The sequence below is a fragment of the Tauraco erythrolophus genome, chromosome 9 (genome assembly GCF_009769465.1).
Source record: "Tauraco erythrolophus isolate bTauEry1 chromosome 9, bTauEry1.pri, whole genome shotgun sequence".
NCBI classification, from domain to species: domain Eukaryota; kingdom Metazoa; phylum Chordata; class Aves; order Musophagiformes; family Musophagidae; genus Tauraco; species Tauraco erythrolophus.
The window spans coordinates 21,082,402-21,102,998 of NC_141473.1; the positions used below are offsets into that span (position 1 = coordinate 21,082,402).

The 20,597-nt window shown below is 39.0% G+C and overlaps 1 protein-coding gene across 2 annotated transcripts in view; it reads left to right on the plus strand.

Moving 5' to 3' along the window:
* The first annotated feature begins 1,899 nt into the window (after positions 1-1,899).
* FRMPD2 (FERM and PDZ domain containing 2) overlaps positions 1,900-20,597 on the plus strand; it is a 68,084-nt gene continuing 49,386 nt past the window's right edge. The window contains exons 1-11 of one of the 2 annotated variants that reach the window (XM_086616477.1): positions 1,900-2,023; positions 4,819-4,976; positions 5,958-6,023; positions 7,256-7,441; positions 8,317-8,443; positions 10,251-10,382; positions 13,851-13,935; positions 17,061-17,211; positions 18,762-18,833; positions 19,508-19,682; positions 20,414-20,564. In XM_086616477.1, the coding sequence (XP_086472603.1) occupies positions 1,900-2,023; positions 4,819-4,976; positions 5,958-6,023; positions 7,256-7,441; positions 8,317-8,443; positions 10,251-10,382; positions 13,851-13,935; positions 17,061-17,211; positions 18,762-18,833; positions 19,508-19,682; positions 20,414-20,564 (1,427 nt within the window). The remainder of the gene's footprint in view (positions 2,024-4,818; positions 4,977-5,957; positions 6,024-7,255; positions 7,442-8,316; positions 8,444-10,250; positions 10,383-13,850; positions 13,936-17,060; positions 17,212-18,761; positions 18,834-19,507; positions 19,683-20,413; positions 20,565-20,597) is intronic. The other variant, XM_086616478.1, reaches the window with a different exon arrangement.

The following is a 20,597-nucleotide window of genomic DNA, read 5'->3' on the forward strand; positions in this document are numbered from 1 at the left end:
CTTGCTGTGACCCCTTGAAGACTGCATAATAAATGGGAAGCTGGCAAAGAAATCAGCTGTAAAACACAGTAAATTATTTTGCAGGCAGAGAGCAAATGGTAGCAGTAAGTGACCTGTGTATACAGGGAGAAGAAATGGTTAGGGGGAAAGATCTGTTTTCAGACTGTAAGGGAAGTCATTTTACAGTGGCATTTATAATCCTATACATGACAATAGCATCCTAGGCTCTAGTGTCCTCACTTGGTGGCCTACAGACAACGTCAAAACCTCAAAGCAACAGGTGGATCACTTCCAACATTTCTCATTATGGCCCTATTTACACAGCATACAATGAACCTATGGAGCTCTCTGCTACAGGATAGTAACAGCAAAAGCATAAATTAAGTTCAAAAATTTTTAGCAAATGTTAAGCTTGGATTCAGTTTTCCTTACAGTGTGTAGACCTAGAGCAGCTCTGCCTAGATTAGAAATTACATAAAGGTAAAACTAGTGAAATGGAAAAAATCAGACTCATTTATGAAGAACAAAACCTTCTTTGACAATATTTAGTATGATAAAATATTCAGAGGAAAAGAATCATAGAATCATAGAATGGCATAGGCTGGAAGGCACCTTAGAGATCATCTAATCCAAACTCCCTGTCATGGGCAGGGATGCCTCTCAACTAGATCAGGCTACTCAAGGCTCCGTCCAACCTGGCCTTGAACACCTGCAGGGAGGGGGCATCCACAACTTCTCTGGGCAATTTATTCCAAAGTCTTACCACCCTCGTACTGAAGAATTTCTTCCTAAGATCTAATCTAAATCTGTTCTCCTTCAACTTAAACCCATTTCCCCTTGTCCTATCAGTGGACACTCTTGTAAAAAGTCCCTCCCCAGCCTTCCTGTAGGTTCCCTTCAGGTATTGGAAGGCAGCTATTAGGTCCCCCCGAAGTCTTCTCTTTTCAAGGCTGAACAATCCCAGCTCCCGCAACCTGTCCTCGTAGCAACCTTGATACTTCAAGTCACAAGTCAGTTTCTAGTTGGCTGGGCTTAGGAAAATACTTTTTCAATATGTAAGACATTAAATTATGATTCACTACAGGCTGCCTTTCTCTAAATGATCTGATTCTGCTTTGCAGCTGAGACAAAACAGGGAAAGTGTGTGGACCAACATTCTTCTGCAGTACACCAGGTCTTATGTACCTGTCAGATAGGACAGTGTGCTGAGAGCCACTAAATTGCTATTCAGCAGCTCACAGAGGGAATCATCTTTTAATTTGATTTAGTGAAACAAAGCAAGTTTGTACGTATATTGGTATGGATGAACTACAAGTTCTGAGTCTCAGATATCTGACCAAGAAAATGTCTCATCAATGAATTCAGTAAGAGTCTACAAGCTTTTACCAATCAATCTGCTGAGCAATGAATAAAACTCAATTGCTCTGTTGGACTGTGTTTATAAACCTTTCATGTTACAGTGCATCTCTCTTGCTTTGCCATTCTTTTTCTCTTAGATTAACTGTCATGTTTTCATAGACAAGAGCATCCAATTAAGCAGCAAAATCAATGCCCTACCATTCAGATAACCACTCACAAATTCTGAACAGCATATATTCATGAAGGATCTCCTGAGTAAAAAATATTTGCCCCACAGAATCTTGTGATTAGTTTCAATTGATGAGTAAAAGGGCTGAAAAAACTTACAGGAAGTAAGTCACTTAGTTCAGTCTCCTTTATTTACTCTTACTCAGATTACGATAAGTTTGAATGATACCCACCTTTTGTGAACAAAGAAGCAGAGTGGTTCATAAAATATTTCTTATTGTGAGAGAAGGGTACAGTTGTAATCAGTATGGTTTGCTTGAGCAATTCAGTCTACTTTAGTGTGGTCAAAATCTGGTTTCTATTGCAGCAGGCATGAGCAGTTCCTGTGTGACACTGGCCGAGGTCCTGTGGGCAAAAGGAAGCCCTTTGGAGGAAGAAGAAATTTGGGCAGTCTTGTACCTAGCCACAGTGCAGCTTCTGGAGGACCTTCACAAAGGTGAGGTGAAAAGTATCTTCTTACAGTTTTTACTGTTGGAAACTCATTCTTGAGTTATTTTAGCTTTTTTGATATTTTTTTTTTTCAGACAAAAAGCACTAATGGCAATAATAGAATATTGTAAATAAAAAAGAGAAATCTTCCAGTGCTCCTGGGATTACATTCAGACTGCTCTACCTATATAAGAAATCTTCACACATCCTTTTTTTTTTCTCAAATTACATATCAGATATTCATTCATCTAAGTACAACTGTACATGGTGGAACAGGACAGAAGAGTCCTTCCTAAAATATGAATAATATACATGCACGGAAAGTGCAGTGCCAGCTAGGATCATGTCCTTCATGTATTGATAGAGGAGGACAGGCAAATCCACACGGCTCCTCATTCAGCTAGTAAGAGAATTTTATCCTTGATAATAATGTGACTTATCATAATGGCTAGGCAAGTCATCATGATGAATGCTTGCCAAGCAGGCCAGCTGTACAAAACCTGTCACATTTTGAGAACTGTTTAAGACTATGGATATTCTTTTTGAGAGGAGAATGGATGAGATGCGTTCTTACCTCCTGAGCATGTAGAATCAAAATACAGAATACTGAAAACAAATGATATGTAACTTCAGATATAGCTGGAGGGGTGAACTGCTATTACCAACTAGTTTTTAATGGACTGGAACACAATAGCAGGTTGAGTATACCATCGGTTCTCTGTTATTTAGTGTAACAAGAGGATAGAACAGCCCAGACAAGACAGGCACCAGGAATATGTAAAGGACTGCAGCACAGAGATACCCACCCATAGATTCAGCTCAGGTCCATCACAGCTTACTAGCTCAGTACCAGACACTAAGCTGACACTATGCTCTCCTGAACTCTTGGTTGTTTTGTTTGTTTATTGTTTTGTTGTTTGTTTGTTTGTTTTTTAAAACCCCAACTTGTCAGATGTCTATTGAATTGAGATAATCAGCCTATGTTCCCTTTGCTGCACCAGATCAATTTAGGGTATTATGATTAGACGATGAAGAGTAAAACAAGAGGAAGTAGGGATGTAGAACCAAGCTGGTCTTTTTCCCCTAGCTTTATATGCTGAGCATGATGTCATATGGTATGGAATATCGCTTTGGTCAGCTGGAATCAACTGTCCCAGCTGTGTCCCCTCCCACCTTCTCGTGCACCCCTCCTCAATGGTGGGGTGGTGTGAGAAGCAGAAAAGGCCTTTACACTGTGTAAGCATTGCTGAGCAGTAACTAAAACATCTCTGTATTATCAACACTGTTTTCAGCACAAATTCAAAACATAGACCCATACCAGCCACTACGAAGAAAATTAACAGCCAAAACCAGCACAAACAGCCAACTTTTTTTTTTTTTTTTTTAAATTGCCTATATCAAAATATTGCCATAGTTAATGAGGCTTTTCCTCTTTCTAAAGTAAACAGATTGATAGACACTTGGATGTCTTTGGTCAAATTCACTTAATGTACGTATGCAAGTGCAGAGTGTTTGCAGAAGAGTGCACATCCTCATGCTTCTGCTCCTGCTTCAGACCACCGGGACTGACCTCAGTGGATCTCTGCAGGGATATTTTTTAAGAGTACTCAGCCCTTTACAAGAAGAATCCAGTCCATTACCAAGACACCTTCAGACAGATATTTTCAGGGATCAGCAAGAGCAAGCTGTTCTGTAAGGCACAGGGAGCCCAGACCCAAGCACAGTTACAAGAGTGGCAGGGCAAGGGGCTGTGCCAGCCAGGGCCCTATCCCACAGTTCCCAAAAAAGGTGAGCAGAGCAGGTCTGAGGTTGACTACTGAGAATCCAGACCACCACGCAAGTTTGTGGTGACAAGGCAGGTCCAAGGTCAAACGCGAAGCTGAGTCAGGATCAGGTCTGGAATGGGCAACCAGGGTTACACAGCCCCGTGATCACCAGGCAAGTCCACAGTGACAAGGCAAGTCTGAGGTCAGGCTGGGAAGTCAGTCTGTGGGTTAGGATCATAGGCAAGGCATGGCTGTGGTTGACCTGGAGACAGGCACTCCTACACCATACCTTGGGCAGGGACTCAAGGCCCTGGGCTGAGCTTAACTGGAGCCTGGGACTGTGGACAGAGGATGGGGGTAGCTCTCAAGTGGGGCTGGTCAGGACCATTAAGGCCTATTAGTGTCCTCAGGACCTTGTCAGGTTTAGAAGTCTACATTTCATTTGAAAACACTTTGGTGTGAAATAACCCCTCTCTTTTAACAGAACTGACATGCAGACAGGAAGACTGACTGTGAATAATGCTAAAATATCACAGCTGTTTCTGTTACTGGTAGAATCTACTCTGTTAGCCTGGATAGTCTTCATACTTTTGGCATTCTGGTAAAAAAAATCCTAAAGTCCAGGTTAGTTGGAAATAATTTTTCTACTTAAAGAAAAGCTTAGTAGGTTGTAGCACTGGGACTTGGGAAATTTGTTTCTACTGCTACCTCAGCTTCTGCTGATGGACAAGATCTCCAGAATCTGCACATGGGATGTAATTCTGCCTTTCCTTAGGCTTCAGAAATCCACTGAAATCAATATGTTGTTTATATGTGTGAAATGATGTGAGAGAGAAATCAATCTTTAACCATCACTGAATTCCAGCTGACAAAATCAGCCAGGCATAAATGAAGATCATTCCACTGACTTTGGGGTACACCTCCAGGAAACTTTAGTGATGGATTCGGCTATGCAGGTGAGACACCAGCAATACGATTTTCTGTGCACAGTGAATTCAACACTAAGAACTCCATTATCTTCTTCAACGTTTTTCAGACCCTGCCATCTGTGTGATCTGTCCATGGTCAGTACTACTGTCTGCTGAAGGAAATTTGTCCTTTCAAAACAATGCATCTCATACAGAAGCTGTCCCTTTCAGTGCACCAGAATTGCTCCACAGACACAGTAAAAACCAGTGCATCGGACTAACGAAGGTGAGGTATATTACGAAATAAATCTTGACAGTACCTGACGAAGTCAAGCTTGTGGGTTTTATTGCAGCGTACCAGGTAACTACTGTCAAACTCAATTTCTAATAAGACTAAACAAATTAGGCTACAGTTAGAAATATTTACATGCATCTTGCAGCTCGCCATTAGATTAGCATGCATGTCAACATCAAAATCCTGAATTTTGAACATCAATCCTCAAGGTCTGCAGAAATGTATTATTTGTGACAGCTCACAGGAAGGAACAGTATTTCTACAAACATGATGTTTGACCAGATATGGTAACTGTAATCCCCAAATTTCCCCAAATTAGCAAGATTGCAGTATCTATACAATCAGAGAGTGGAAGCACTCCCAGGAAGCCAGAAATATGTTCAGCTTTGTAAATAAATTGCTTTTTTTCTCCCTGCCAAATAAGTCTCTCTGGCAAGACAGTAAGATACAACACTCAGGTACCTAAAAGTTTTGGATATCACTAGGACCACATCAGTGCATACCTCCTTCAGGCAGAACACAGTAGTTTCGGACTCCCACACAACTGATCGCTTAGACACTATGCAGAAACATGAAGCTTTGGAATAGACGGCCCTTACTCCAGTAATCCTCTTCCTCGACATGACTGCTAGTCAGTCCCACAGGCAGGGGAGAGCTTTAATCACCAATGGGAGAACTTCAAAACTAAGGAAGGAGTTCAAATTTCTTTTCCTACTCATGGCATCATTGGATAAAGTGCAGCCTGGCTCAGCCTCTCAAGCTGAACAGTACTCATTGCATCCTCTCTAGTCCATGACCAAGAGTCACTATTGTACTTTTATGTATGTTTCCTCTAGTCTAGTATTTTTAAAAATTATCTGTTTGGCTTCTGCCATTTTGTGACCAAAGACACAAAAAGATGGTGTCTCTAGTACAAGGCTTTTCTGTATTTAATATTGACTTCACAAAAGGTTTTCTTTTCTGTTTTGACAGATGTTGGTGTATTCCTTAGGAATGACCCTCTATTGGTCAGCAGACTACCAAGTTCCTCCAAACCAGGCCAGTAACACAAACATTTTTGTTTTCTTTTATTCTACTTTATATTGGTAGGTTCAAAGATTGAGAGGTATAACCTGAAGTCTCAGTAATAGAGGCTTTATGTTTTGGACTACTAGAAAGAATTGGAAAGCTTATGTCAAGGTCCAGACTTCACCAAAAATACTGGTTCATCCAAATCAGGAATTTAGTTAGGCCTCATCTTTTTTTTTTTTTTTAACTTTTTCTTCAAAAACCAGAATTGTTCCCATTAAGATGAATTGTACCTTGCTTTTACGAGTGAAGATTATTTATTTCAAGGCTGTAATAAGGAACAGGCTGCCCAGTGAAGTGGTTGAGTCACCATCCCTGGAGGTATTTAAAAACGTGTAGATGTGGCACTTAAGGACATGGTTTAGTGGTAGACTTGGCAGTGTTGGGTTTACAGTTGGACTTGATGATCTTAAAAGGTCTTTTCTAACCTAAATGATTCTATGTTTCTGTGATTCTATGATTCCAAGATAGGAAGGGCCAAAAGAAAAACATCATGTTAGCATGACTGTGGTGCTGTGCACATTTATATGCTTTTTCAAAGAATAGGATGCTGGAATAAAACTAAATCACTGTCCTTATTTCTGAGCAAATTCTACCAGCATCTCTGCTAGTTGAAATTTTGCATTTCTTGCTTACCCAGAATCCTTCCAAAGATTTGTAGCACACATTTTGCTTCATTTCTATATCCATGCCTTTGATTGTGTGTTTTTGATTTCGAGGGCACAAGCTTTGGGTAGATTTAACCTCTCTTTCATGGGTATACATGGTCTAAGAGAAAAGGCTCTATAAGCTAAATTACTCTAAAATTTAAATATCTGGTCTCTATAGCAACCATTTTGGCTGGTATAACTCCTCACCTTGTTGCAGCTAATGCTGCCACGTCTTACTTGCATGAATCTTTAAGATTCAGTCTAATTAGCAAAGCTGTGGAGCAGACTGAGCTGTTGTCTGTCACAAAATCCCAATACAGGCTGATGACCCTCCTTGTAGATGCCAGTTCCCTCCAAGGCTATCCTGGATCCCATTGGAGGCTCCATCTAGCGCTGTTATACTGCCTGTCTGGAGTTCTCCCAAAGTTTAAAGGAATTCAGTGCCCTTTTCTCACTCATGGTGAAAGGCTTACAGAAATTTCTGGTTCCAGTTTACATAGGATTCCACACCACTGAGAGATGTCATTTAACAGTACCTCCATTTTGACTCAGTCCCTCCAGCTGAGTGACCAACTACACACACTCTTGCTGACGCTATGTGAAGATCTACCACATAAAAGACTTTCTCCTGAATCAATTCTGGAAGCATGTGAGGCACATCAGAAGGAATCTGCTTCCTTACCAGCAAACGTCTACATAAAGAAAATGGTCCAGTTTGCTGTGGGAAGTGTCAGTGAGGTAGGTACTACTCTCATATTCTAATCATCTCCTTTTCTGTGGTAAGAGAAGTGAGCAGCAACATGGGATATAGGTGAGCAATTGCCTGAAATTAATGCTTGTATAAATTATGGAAGTGAGATTTGTTTCTAGACTTCCAAGCAGGAAATTGAGTGGACATGTGTACAAGCAAATGAGGCAATGAAGCCATCTCTCACACCACACTTACGATTCTGGGAAATGATACAAATCCAGCTTTTCTGCTTACAGTAACTTCATTTCTTTGGTTAATACTGAAGTAATCATAACCTTTACAGAGACTTCATATTGGTCAAAGGAATGGACTTTACAAAAGAGAAAATATTTCCACATTGCCACTCTGTTTCAGACTTTCTTTTATGAAATTCAAAGAAATCATTTTTACATCATATTGAGAATTTCATTCATCATCCTTGAGTAGAGCTAACATTTGCCATGCAATCAAGCCCAACCACGTGAAGTCTTTAATAAGTAAGCACCTGATACTTTTTCAAGATTTTAAATATCAACAAATATTTTTTGTTGACAAGCTGAACAAGATTGGAAGAAAAAACACTGCAAATATTTTTTTCTGTCTTCAACCAGGATTCATTAACATTCTGAGACGACCTTTCCCTTGCACTCTCTATTACTCTGTTTTCCACTGTAACAGAGGGTGTCCATTCTTCAACACAACTAGCATGAGAGCATGAAGCCAGCAAAACTCAGTCCTGGTTTGTGTTAATCTGAGAAGATGAAGTTGATTATACCAAGCAAATCAGCAGCCTCTGACAAGCAGAGGGCAAGGATCACTTCAGTATGAGAGTCTGAAGTCCACGTTTCATATGACATTGACTTGCAGTACTACTGTCTTCTAGGTAGAGTGGGTAGTCACTGAAGACAGCACAGCCTCTCAGCTTAACAGAAGTCATGCGATTAGGAAAAGATTGCATGAGAAAATATTGGACACCTCACCACTGTCCTCCCAGATGAATTTTCACCCAGGTAAACAAAGACTTATACTCTGAACTGTCTAATAAGAATACAGCCAGCCTTTTCTCTTTCCCAAGCTAGGTGAATTGTTTAATTTCATGCTGTAGTGATTACATGTAGTGTTGGATAGGATATTTATTGCTTTACATATAAATGACTTCATAATGGAAAGACTCTGAGGCAAGTCAGCAAGGTTTTGGTTCCTTATTTCCTCAAAGGACAGTAGTCTGAGGGCTGTGAAACAATGATAACAAATCAGCTTGCACAAATTTGACTCTTAAAGCACTTTGCATAAAAACTGTGCATGTAAAGAAACTCCTACTTTCAAAACTGCTTTTGGACTTCGTATACTCTAGTGTATTTTCCAAGGTAAAGAGTGGGATTCTGTAAAGTTATTCTGTTGCCATTAAGGAATTTATATTCATCCTTTCTATTTGATTACTACAGCGAAGATTTGTAGTTTCTTTTTGATTTCAGATTTGTTTGTTTGTTTGTTTTTTATTCAAAAGATGTTTTATAAATTCACACATGGATTGCTAGAGTGATTTCAAAACACAAGGACAAATCCTGCTCACTGTATAAATAAACTAGCATATACTAATTTCACATTTCATTTGACTAAGATCAAGATTTTATTTTCCCTCAGAGTAATCACCTAACTGTAACTAAATGCGGACTTCAGGTTCAGACAGTTCTTTTTTCTAGTCTCTATATTGTACTGTTCACCGCAACAGAAATCTCTGATTTTGGGGCAAGGGGAAGGCTGGTCCAAGCTATGCAGGCTTTTTTAGATATGCTTAACATTAGGCATATGAACAATCCGATTCCTATTCAGCAAATCACATCTATGTTCCATTACCTTCAGCCAGAATTAAACACACACTTACATACCTGTGGAACTTTTCTGTTAGGTATTATTGGTCACAAAAAAAAAGATTATTTTCAAAACATACAGACAAACCACTCCTCAAATCATATTGGCTTGCTCACTCATTCAGAAACTGAGCTTACAGAGGTCACACTTGCATAAGCTGGTGAAAACTGCTGCCGCCATAAGCGGTGGCCCCATCTTCAGTCCCCTATTAGCCACAAATTTCTGCCATTTCCCTTCCACTGGTTCTAATGATTAAGAATCTGTGGTGATCTCTGTGTTTTCTAGGGATTCAGGTCATGTGGCTTACACTTGCTGAAGGACTTCAGTTAATCAGAATATCGATGACATTGAGAATATATGAGTCACACTTTTCAAGGCAGAATTTCATTTCTTTCTCTCTTTTTAATTAAAAATGATCACCTTTAGAGATTCTGGAAAAGTACAAGAGACAATGCAACCAAAGTGAAGTTAGAGCACAACAGAAATATGTACTTCCTAATGACTTAGGATGACCCCTTAATGAAATATCTGCAGCTGACTCTAGTAGTGGATTGTGTCTGGGCACTGTTCATCCTGTGCACAGAAAGAATACTTTATACCTGAAGGTTTTGGGCCTCAGAATATAAGGAAGGAGAACTTTGCAAATTATCTGCTCTTTGCAACCTTTCAGTTACACATGTAAAATAGAATTAATATATTAGATTTGGTTTATTTGGAATGGTTGAGGAGAACTATGAGAAGTATTTTGGGTCAGAATAAGATTATGAAAGTAATAGAATGAAGTTACCATGCTTTCCTTGGGCCTTAAGGAATTGAAGTCAGGGTTAGAAGACAGACATGGACTATATAAAAATTAGTCAAGACAAGTATTATTTACATTATCATCCAGATACAATGATTTATAATTCAAGTATGTGATTCATCATAATTCATTTCTATTTCCAGACAAAGGATCCAGATTAATGAATTATAGTCGGTCAACAGAAGATTACAGACAACTCTCTGTGGACTACAGTGACTCTAATAGTATTTCTGAAAGTACGTCTTTGATACTGTCTAACCGAGGACACAGGAGAGGTAAGATTTTCCTGAAAGATTATATTTGTGAATTATGTACTCATCTCTTTTGTCCCCTGAGACGTGAGACTACCCATGTATGGTCAGGTGATAGGTACTCCCATACACTTGAGGTTATGTGACTAGAGAGGTATACTTGTGCTAAGCTGCAGAGAAGAAAGATCCTTTTATGTTGGATTCCTTTTCACTTGTGTTCTACTCCAAAGCTATATATTTCCTGGTTACCATGCAACACCATCATCTCTTTCTTGCTTTATGCCCCCTTTGCCAGGCGAAGCTGTTCAGCAGATTATAGACAAAGGCTGACAGCATATTTCTGGCACATGGGGTCTTGAAACAGATGAGAAACAGTGGAGCTACCCCAAAAATACATATGATGGGCCACGTCAAGATGGCAGCACTGAAATCAGTTGAGTCTATGAATAATACCTAAGACTTGAATAGTGGGGATTAATGATTCTTCAAGCCCATTCAAAACCAAAAACATTACTTCTGAAATCTAAAGGAAAAAACCAACCAAACAACCCTTTGTTGTTTTTGTTGTGCTAAATACCAGTTTGTAATGCTGCTCTTCTGATTTACTTTGTCCGGAGATATCAGAGTTGGAATTTTAGCTCTACTTTCAATCCTTTTATGGCAGGAACAGCATGAAAGGAACTGTCTGGGAGAGGAGATATCCAGTGAAGACACTGTGGTAGACATTAGTCAGGGTCCTTCCCAAGCTACTTAAATCACAGTGTGGGGGGATACTATGAAGCAAAGAAGGGAATTCAGCAGGAAGAAGAGTACTGCTGTGCACATATATCTTCACGTTTAAATTGGAATCTGAGCTAGACACCTAGACAGGACGTTCACACTGCCCAAGAGCAAAAAGTTCTTATTGCCAGTTGTCATCAGTGTCTCCTAAAAAACCAAAACACCAGCTCACTCTTCTCAGAGTCCTGCCCATTTCTATTCTCCATTCCACAGTTACCCACACTCCCATCTGCTTTCAGCCTTTTTTTCCATCCTGCCTGAGGCACTTCTCCTGAGCTTCCAGACCCAGATATGGAAGTTCACTCCTATACTTCAGAGTTTACTTCCTCCCTCTATGAGTCTCCATGAGAAATGAAGTACTAGGTCTTCCTGTGGCATGGATTCAAAATGTGCTCTGTAAGCATGTGTGGTTATTTGATCCCAGAAACTTCTTCCCTAAGGCAATAACTCTTCCATCAACTACATCAGTTACGATGCAACAAGGTATGCACACTGACTGGTTAGTTCATTGTTGCCATAAATAACAGAAAACTGTTGAGTAGTCCTTGCTTTTTCTCACCGGGGAGCATTAATTTGAGTTTATGATATCCAGCTGCTGATTGTCATTAAATTCGTCTGAACATATTACTCACACTCTTCCAAATTTGAAAGGTTTAAAATTTACTTAGCAAAAATAAAAGGCATAGAGCATGATCTCAAGGGACTAATTTCCCTAGGAAAGATGGCAAAAAACCTGGGTGCTCGCTGCATTATCACAATTCTGCCAGGACATAATTCACAGAGAGAAAGCAAATACATGCTGGGAAAAGAAACCAACCATGTAATAGCCTCTCAGTCCCAAGCCCTTAGGCCCAAGGATGAGGAAGGTGAGGTTACTCATACAACTGCTGTTGATACTCTCCTCTTGAAAGGCACTTTTCTGAAGCTACAGAATTGCAATCAATATCAGCAGCAATAAAAACCTGAGATTGCAGCTGCTCCCTATGTGACGCACACGTATGAGTCACATACCTAGTGGCACCTAGTGAAGGTAAACTTAGGGGTCTGTTTTGTAAGTCCTTTTTTAAAAAATGTCGGTCATAAACTAGACAAAGGTAATTCCAGTGAATTTGTGCATTCTCAGTCTCCACTGAAACATTGGTAGCTGTTCATACTCAGGATTTTGTAAGACAAAACTCTAAAAATACAGTAGAAAACACAGAAAATGAGAGCTTGTTTGCTGCAGACATTTTTTCATGAGATAATGTTTTAGAAAAATGCATTCTTCTCTGAAAAGAAATATCACCATCTAGTAGAGCACCATTATCAAGGGAGACCAATACTTCTATCCAGAGGTATGAGCTTTAAAATCTCATTTAAAGTATAATAAATTAATCATCTACGGAATCAACTTCTTTGAGGGCTACATGTTATTTAAACATCAGGAACATTTTGGATTTGTGATCAAAGCATGGCAGTCTGGCCACTGAAACTAGCCAATTTGTCCCACTGCCATAACAGCTGAGATGGAAAAACTAATGGGAATTTTATGTGCTTGTCAAAGTATATTTATACAATTATGTGAAACCTACAGCATAAGCAGATGATTTTGCAAGGCTTTCTCATTAAAAAGCATGTAGTTTCAGAACACAGGACTGAATCTTAACTTTGGTAACTAGCCCTGAGTATTTGGCTTATCTCAAATCTCACATTTTGTCACTACCATCTGCAGCTTGAAAAAACATGTTTATGCATATTTTAGCAATGTGACTGTAGATTTTCTAGTTTTTAAAATTGCAATTGATGGTTGGTACACTAGAATTCAATGTTATGTTTTCATGTTGGAATTTTGAGTGAGGTCTCAGGGTGTAGTTCATGGATATTTTATCCAGAGAAAAAGCTGATCTAAATGATTACTTCCACATAGCTCATCTTATTATCTCTATCATTATGCCTACGCAGTTCTTCAAATAAGATCAATGAAATGATCCAAGTGAAGAAAAATTTAACCTTCCCACTCTTCCCTAAAGGATTTAAAACATCTCTGCTGCTAGAAGAAATGTTCATGGAACTACCATTTGCATAAACCTTTCTGGTTCTACCTCTAAATTTCAACCTTCATGTATTTGGACAAAGCAATGCCTATCCTTTCTGTAGCAGCAGAGATGACTGAAGCTGAAAAATTATACAAATCTTATTTGCTAATGACTCACAAACCATTCTATATTCCCACCAGATTTTATGATGTAAAAACATTCACAATATATTTAATGTCGCAAATAACCAGTGGAATATTTACAAATAGTTTTCATTTTAGTGATTTTATATCCTGCTCTGATTAAGCCAGAGAAGTTTCATGGCTTTTCCCCCCTGATTTTATGTCTGGAAATAGAAGAAAAAAGACTACTACAGTTAATTTCTGAAGAGCAAAAGCTGTTTCACAAATTATCCCCATACATATGGAAATAACAGCCATTGTACCCATACAGCTATTTTGTAAACTACATTCATATGAAGATTTATGAAGAACAAGTATCAATAACCAGAGAACTGGGAGTACTGCTGGTGTAGTATTCACTTAGCCTTATCAAACAGCCATTTATCATGCCCAAGCAAGGACAGAAGACAGGAAGTAGCCAGTCCAAATTTCCTCCTTGTTGTAATTGTCCCAAGATCCAATGCTGAGTGCTGCTACCATTGCTTCAATTGTGAAATTTCCTTTATTCATTTCAGGGAGAGTTCCACAGACGCACAGGTCATGGGACCCCACCCTTAGTGGGTCAAGGACACAAAGTAGCTACAAGCTCTTCATAAACAGGTGATTAAAACTCATATTCCTAAAAGATGGAAGCTGTTTTATTACCAAGTGAAGCAGACAACTAGTGTGGCAATATCATTATTAGAAAACGCCTGGATGGCCATCCGAACCTGCTTGGAAAATAAACAGTTTATGTAGAATTAAAGTGCACCTAGACTCAGTGCGAAGCAAAACAGTCCAAATGCTCTAGTGAAATAGATCTTGGGCACTGAACAATCCATACAAAACAAGCACATTGAAGTTTTCCACCTTTACTCTTTACCACTGTATCCTGCCAGATGTCACTGGCCTCCCAGAACAGCTGCCCCTAGTGCATCCTCGTCAGAATCAGACAGGTAAGAAGCAATAGCTTGCTGTGACTGAAACAACTAGAAAACGGCTCCACAGAAAGCGTGGAAGAGAAAAACCTGTTGAGGAGATATGAACAGTCATTGTTTTCACTGGCAAGGCATTCTGCAGAGTCCATATTTGTCTACATCCAGATTTTGGATCTGGCCTTGCCTTGCTGTCACATTAGCAGAGGCCTGATGTGTTCTGGAGTGGGTATGACAGACTATGTATATGATTTATAATTTTCAGTGGATTATTGCATTTCTATTTCAGTTCTTAGATTGATTTGTCTCACTTGTGTCAGCCATATCCAGCCCTGTGCTGCCACTTTACTGAAGTGTTATAGGTAACCCAGGGACACAAGCAGTAAAGACCTCTGCTCTGTCCTGAGGATTAGCCTTGTTTCAGCTACAGCATGTACTGCAGCCCTGTAGACATAGACAAGGAAAGCTGAGAATTGTATAATTGATACTAACTCCTTTTCAAAAGCCAGGGAAACACCACTGCTGCCAAACGAGAGTTTTCTAGACTGTTAGCATAGTGCAGCTGTAATCATGGCTGTTTCCAAACGAAGAAGAGATGAAAGTATTGTTAGCCTCTAGGCACTACAAAGACCAGAATCTCATAGTTAAGCACCATGTAATCCCTACAGACATCCCATTTAAATTGAGTTCTTGACCTAGTTAAATGGGAGTTTCTTCTTTTAACCATGACATGAGTAATTGAGGTTCACAGGAAATGCTCCATTTAGATCAACTCCCAATTAAATGTACTCCAAGTAAACAGTTTGAACTTCCTGATAAATCAGCTACGATAATCTGAGTGATATGAGATACCCCAGTACACCTCTAAACCTGCAATAAGGAAGAACTACAAGCAGGTTGCAGGATAGTGGCAGCTTCTGTGAAGAAAGAAGTCTCTGTCTACCAGTCTAACTACACACACATTCATATATATGTGTCTATACAGACATCTATATATGCATCACACACCTGGCAATGATATCAGTAACAGAAGATTTATTTACTGAATATTTTGGAGCAATTGCCATGCCTCTGACTATCTACCTGGGTATCATCTTGATATCTTTGATCTAAAATCATGCTGCCAAGAAAATGTTGCTCACCTCTGCTGAAAGATAAACTCTCTCCTCCAAATTTCCAGCAAGATGTTTCCCACAGAACTTCAGGGACTGTAAACCCCACTTTTGGTTGTAAGCATGACAACAGAGGAGTTGGAATAATTAGTTTGGAAATCACCAGTTTCCCATATAGGAGGATAACTAACACAAAACTTAGTGATGAGTTTACTATCTATAAAGCTTACAAATATCATCATGCTCATTTGTATAAGCAGTCCAACTGACATAATTTACATCTCATAAAGCTAAGCTTGTAAGTATTTGCAGGGCTATGGCCTATATTTAAAGAAGACAAAGCTGTCAAGTCTGGCATCTCTTACCTTGCAGGACTAATAACAGGAAGTGTTTTCCACAGGAAATTAAAGTCTTCTTAATACAACATCTTGGGTTTTGAGCTAATAGTATTTTTATACCCACAAAAGTAACTTCAGGTCATTTTTAGGCATATTTCTTAGTTAAATGTTGATTTTTATGAGGTTGCATTGATAGAAACAAAAATATCCAGGTATCTTTATAGACAGAGGAATGAAAACTAGGATAGAACAGAACAGAACAGTTCAGTTGGAAGAGACCTGCAACAATCATCCAGTCCAACTGCCTGGCCACTTCAGGGCTGACCAAAAGTTAAAGCATGTTACTAAGAGCATTGTCCAAATGCCTCTTAAACACTGACAGGCATGGGGCATCGACCACCTCTCTAGGAAGCCTGTTCCAGTGTTTGGCACCCCTCTCAGTAAGTAAATGCTTCCTAATATCAAGACTGAACCTCCTCTGACACAGCTTTGAACCGTTCCCACATGTCCTGTCACTGGATACCAGGGAGAAGAGATCAGCAACTAGTCCAGTAACTTTGTTAAAAACCTTTTGAAACTCCCTGAATAGTTCTCCTAAGCAGCTCTGCAGCATGCAAAAGAAAAGGATAAAACTTTTGGCACTTTTAAAAATGCAATTAACAAAAATCCACCCCAACAAAAGCTTCCCTTCTATAACACATAATCATTCTTTCCTCATTGATAAAGGTATATATTATATTTTAAGTTTATTCTAAGCATACATGTGTCTGCTTATGTGGAAAACACCATTACTTTATGGGTTAAATGTATAGTATCAAGACAGCTTTCTGATCTGAGATTTCACACATCTTTCTCTTAACTAGATTAAAAATCCCCTCATTCCCTAAGACACTAATTCATTCTAATGAATTAGTATTCAAATAATTTAGTTCCCATTCCTGCAAAATTCTGAATAACATAACAACAAATGCTATGGTTTTCAGAAGCTTTTTTTCAGTAGAAAATAAGAAACAAGGAATTGACTTCATCCTGTAGAATTCCCAGAAAGGCATGGGGCTAAATTCTTTGCCTGTTGGCTTCAGCAGACTTAAACCAGCTAGATCTGGCTCACCAAATTAAAAAAAAAGACTGTTATTGAATTAAAGCATAGTTTAGATTTATTTATAAAGGACATCAGTAATATTATCTCTGTTAAATTATTTTTCTTTGTCTGTAAAGAAACATTTAACAACTTATAACTGATATTGCCCTGGATTTCATCATATTCAGCAAGTAAATGTATCTTAAGTTCTTGGTCCTCATGTCTGCGTTCTTTTGATTGCATGCTATATATGTTGCTTACTGTGACATTTCCTTTGAAGATCGGTCAGTGCTGTAGAAGAAATCCCTGGTGGAACTCAGAAGAACAGCAGACAGAATCTGCTAAGTTTAGGTTCCACCTTCTCCGTGTCTACAAAGGACTACACAGCAGCTGCTGCATCACAGAAATGTTTGTTCCACAGGAAGGAAAAGGTGACTAATGAAAAACATATAAGCTGATTTCAAAATGCAAATATCGCTAAAGAGAAAGCTCTCATCCAGTTGTTTGCCAGTGACGTGCATATTAGCTACTGAGTCATCCCACTAGATGAGTAGTCTAAGTTGACAGACTCCAAATTAGGCATGATCCAATTGTGATAACTCAAAACTGAATGCAGTGAAAGCTGTTGTCCATAAAGACTTAGCAAAAGCTTATAACCAAACCCTCTCTGACCTACATGTGTGATTTCTGCAAGCATCAAACACCATATGGACTGTTTTCATCGACAACTTTGACAGGACCTTCAGAACAGCAAAAACATTTACAGATACACTAAACTCAAACGCTTGCTGGTCAACCGTTTAAACTGGACTTAAATTTTTCTTAGACTGTATGCCTGGACAGAAAGTATAGGCTGGCAGCGAGTGTGCCAAAACATTAGTGCACCTGCGGGCATATTTCTAGTTGCTGATTTGTTGTACAACTCTGTTAAATGGGAAGGATAATGTTTCTTTGGCAGTCGAATCACAAAATCCAGAAATAACTGAATCTCAGAAAACTCCACAATGCTGCTGTCCATGGAGCCTTCTGTTGTGGAAGTAGAAGGGACAGGTTTCAGGCTGATGAGTCCTTTCACCTGTTCCCAGCTCCAGATTGACCAGTGGCAGAACTTTGATCAAGAGTTTGTTAGATACTTTGGAAATTATCTTTTTATATATAAATTTAGTTTTAAATTTTGTTAATATGATTCTTGCTAAGATAATAATTGAGTTCCTCAGAAGAAGTCCAGCAACTTTTACAACAGTTTTTATGTGATACAATGGTCTGTTGGCAGGACAATACTAGTATTATGAAACAAACAAACATTAAATTTTCTCAAAAAAGACCTAATGAGTCAAGGCACTTGCACTTGCAAACATTTAGTTATTTCTGTCTGCTTCAAGGATCTAAAAGCATAGATGAATCTGAAAAAAAAACAACATGCAAAATTCCTTAAGGTGGATGCTCGGCAAGAAAGAAAGCATCTTGTGCTGTTAAAGTTTGTTGAAGTTAAAGCAAAAGAATACAATGTCTGATAATAGGAAATATCAATCAACCCTCATTAAGGGAAGAAAGCAGCTCTGCATTTTAGTCTGCTTCCCTATGGAAGCCAGGCTTATGAAATCACAGTGGTGTGTATGTATATGTGTACATGTCTGTGACTGTCCTCATAGTAACTTGGGAATCAAATGGGAAAAAGACCCAGAAGAAATTAAGTTTCTTGAAAATAGGTGCCTTGCAAAGGAAATGATTCTTGGTTAAGAGCCTTTACAGAATAAAAGACTTCAGCATGAGTTTACCCCTAATTAGACCTCAGAGAGTCCACACAGGAGAGACCCCAAACAGAGAGAAGTCTTCAATCAGCATTTGCACCTTATTAGACGCTGAAGTCAATTAGCTACAGCATACAGATCAACAGAAATGGGTTTCATTGGTACTGGTATTTGGGATCTTCGTTACATTATGGAGACATTCATTAAATTTTTAAACTGCCTCCTTACAGTTTTCAGGTCCAGAATTTGTTATTTTGTCTAGTGAACCACCAGTGACCTTACAGCTGCCTGGATCAATCGTGGTAAGTATGAACATTAAGAATTTAGAAAGAATCTAGTAACCTTTTAGTTGGAGCTTTTTGTAAGTTGCATCTGAGTCCCAACCCAGTATTCTTGCCATGTCCTCCTCCAAAATGAAGCTAGGGTTCCTGCAGAGGTACTGAGACTTGAAAAGAGGTCATTTAATTCTCAGTGCTATGTAGTTACTTCTGTTGATGTGAAAATAGCTTTATTTATCCTTCTCAGCTAAGAATGCTCACTTTAACACAAGACTTTTGAGACAAAGATTATACAGCAACTATGCAATGTAAGATCTAGTGAGAACATATTAGACACCTCAGTTTGCAGGCACATCCTCTACCTTTCATTAAGATAAGGTAGAAGGCTGACAGCATACAGCAGTCAAAATGAGGGGAAAAAAAAAATTGAAATTACCCTCAAATCTAGAATAACCCTGGTGATTATAGCATCTGAGTATGCTCAGCTGTTTTGTTGGGATTCCCTGGGCTTTTCAAGAATTAGAAATGTTTGGGATATTAATTTATGAGAAGGTAGGTAGGGAACAGCATAGTGTTGTGACCAATTCCATCAGGTTATACAGAGACAGGAGACTACGGGGCCTCAGTAATAAAATGCAGTGGAACTTGCATTGCTTTTATTTGGTGCTCATTCTTCATTCTTTGTTACATGTTCTTAGACTAAAAAAGGGAAATCCTACTTGTCCCAAAGGGACCTCAATGTGATTCTACTCAACGGGCAGTGCCTTGAGGTGCAATGTGACATCAAGTCCAAGGCAAGAGATGTTTTCAACACTGTGGTGGCATATGCAAACTTGGTGGAACATTTCTACTTTGGTTTGGCTTATCTGAAAGGTAAATGAGACACAGATAACTACAGTAACAGTTCTCTCCCTCCGTGCCTCTGTAGCAACTTTTTTAATGAATACCAGTAAAATCCTTTAAGATCCTCAGATGTAAGCAGGTCCAAAGCTTAAACAAAAGTAAGGCACATTGGTTTAAATTGTACTGCACTGATGTAAAGTATGTCTACCCTAGGACTATGCATCAGCACAGCCATAATGTTACTGGCTGATATGCTCATGCAGAAAAGGCTGTGTCCCTGCCTTGCACTGGAATAATACCAAGCTATGCAGCTCCAGCAGAAATTCCAGGAAGCACTGTACTGAGGAAGGCTAACTGTCTTTGTTCCTACATATAAGTTGAAGTACAGGCTCAGGTATTTCATCTACAAGACCCATGTTTCCCTAGCCCATTTCTGATGACAAGCATGGCTGAGGAATTAGGAAGAGGCATACCTTATGTGTAGGGCACACAATGGGGTGCAGAAAGTGAATGGTGAGCAGAATGCAAGCCACATCAATTATTGAGTGATTCCATTGTAATCCTAAATTACATACTGTGTTATTCTAAATATTCCATCTCAGAAGTAATAAATTAAGCCATGAAGCAGAAAGTAAGTCTCAACTGACATCCATGATTAATTTTATTTTTTATTGCTACTGATGCACTGAATGAAGATAGCAGAGCTTTGAGCTACTGAAGTATCTCCAGACTTACCACAGAACCTAAAATTCTCATTTCAGGTAAAGAATTCTTTTTTTTGGATGACGAGACCAAACTCTACAAAGTTGCCCCAGATGGCTGGAATGACCAACCCAAGAAGAAAACCTCCATCATTAATTTCACACTCTTTCTAAGGATAAAATTCTTTGTCAACCACTTTAATGTTATCCAGTAAGTGCGTGGTTCTGCTGACTGTAGGAAAAA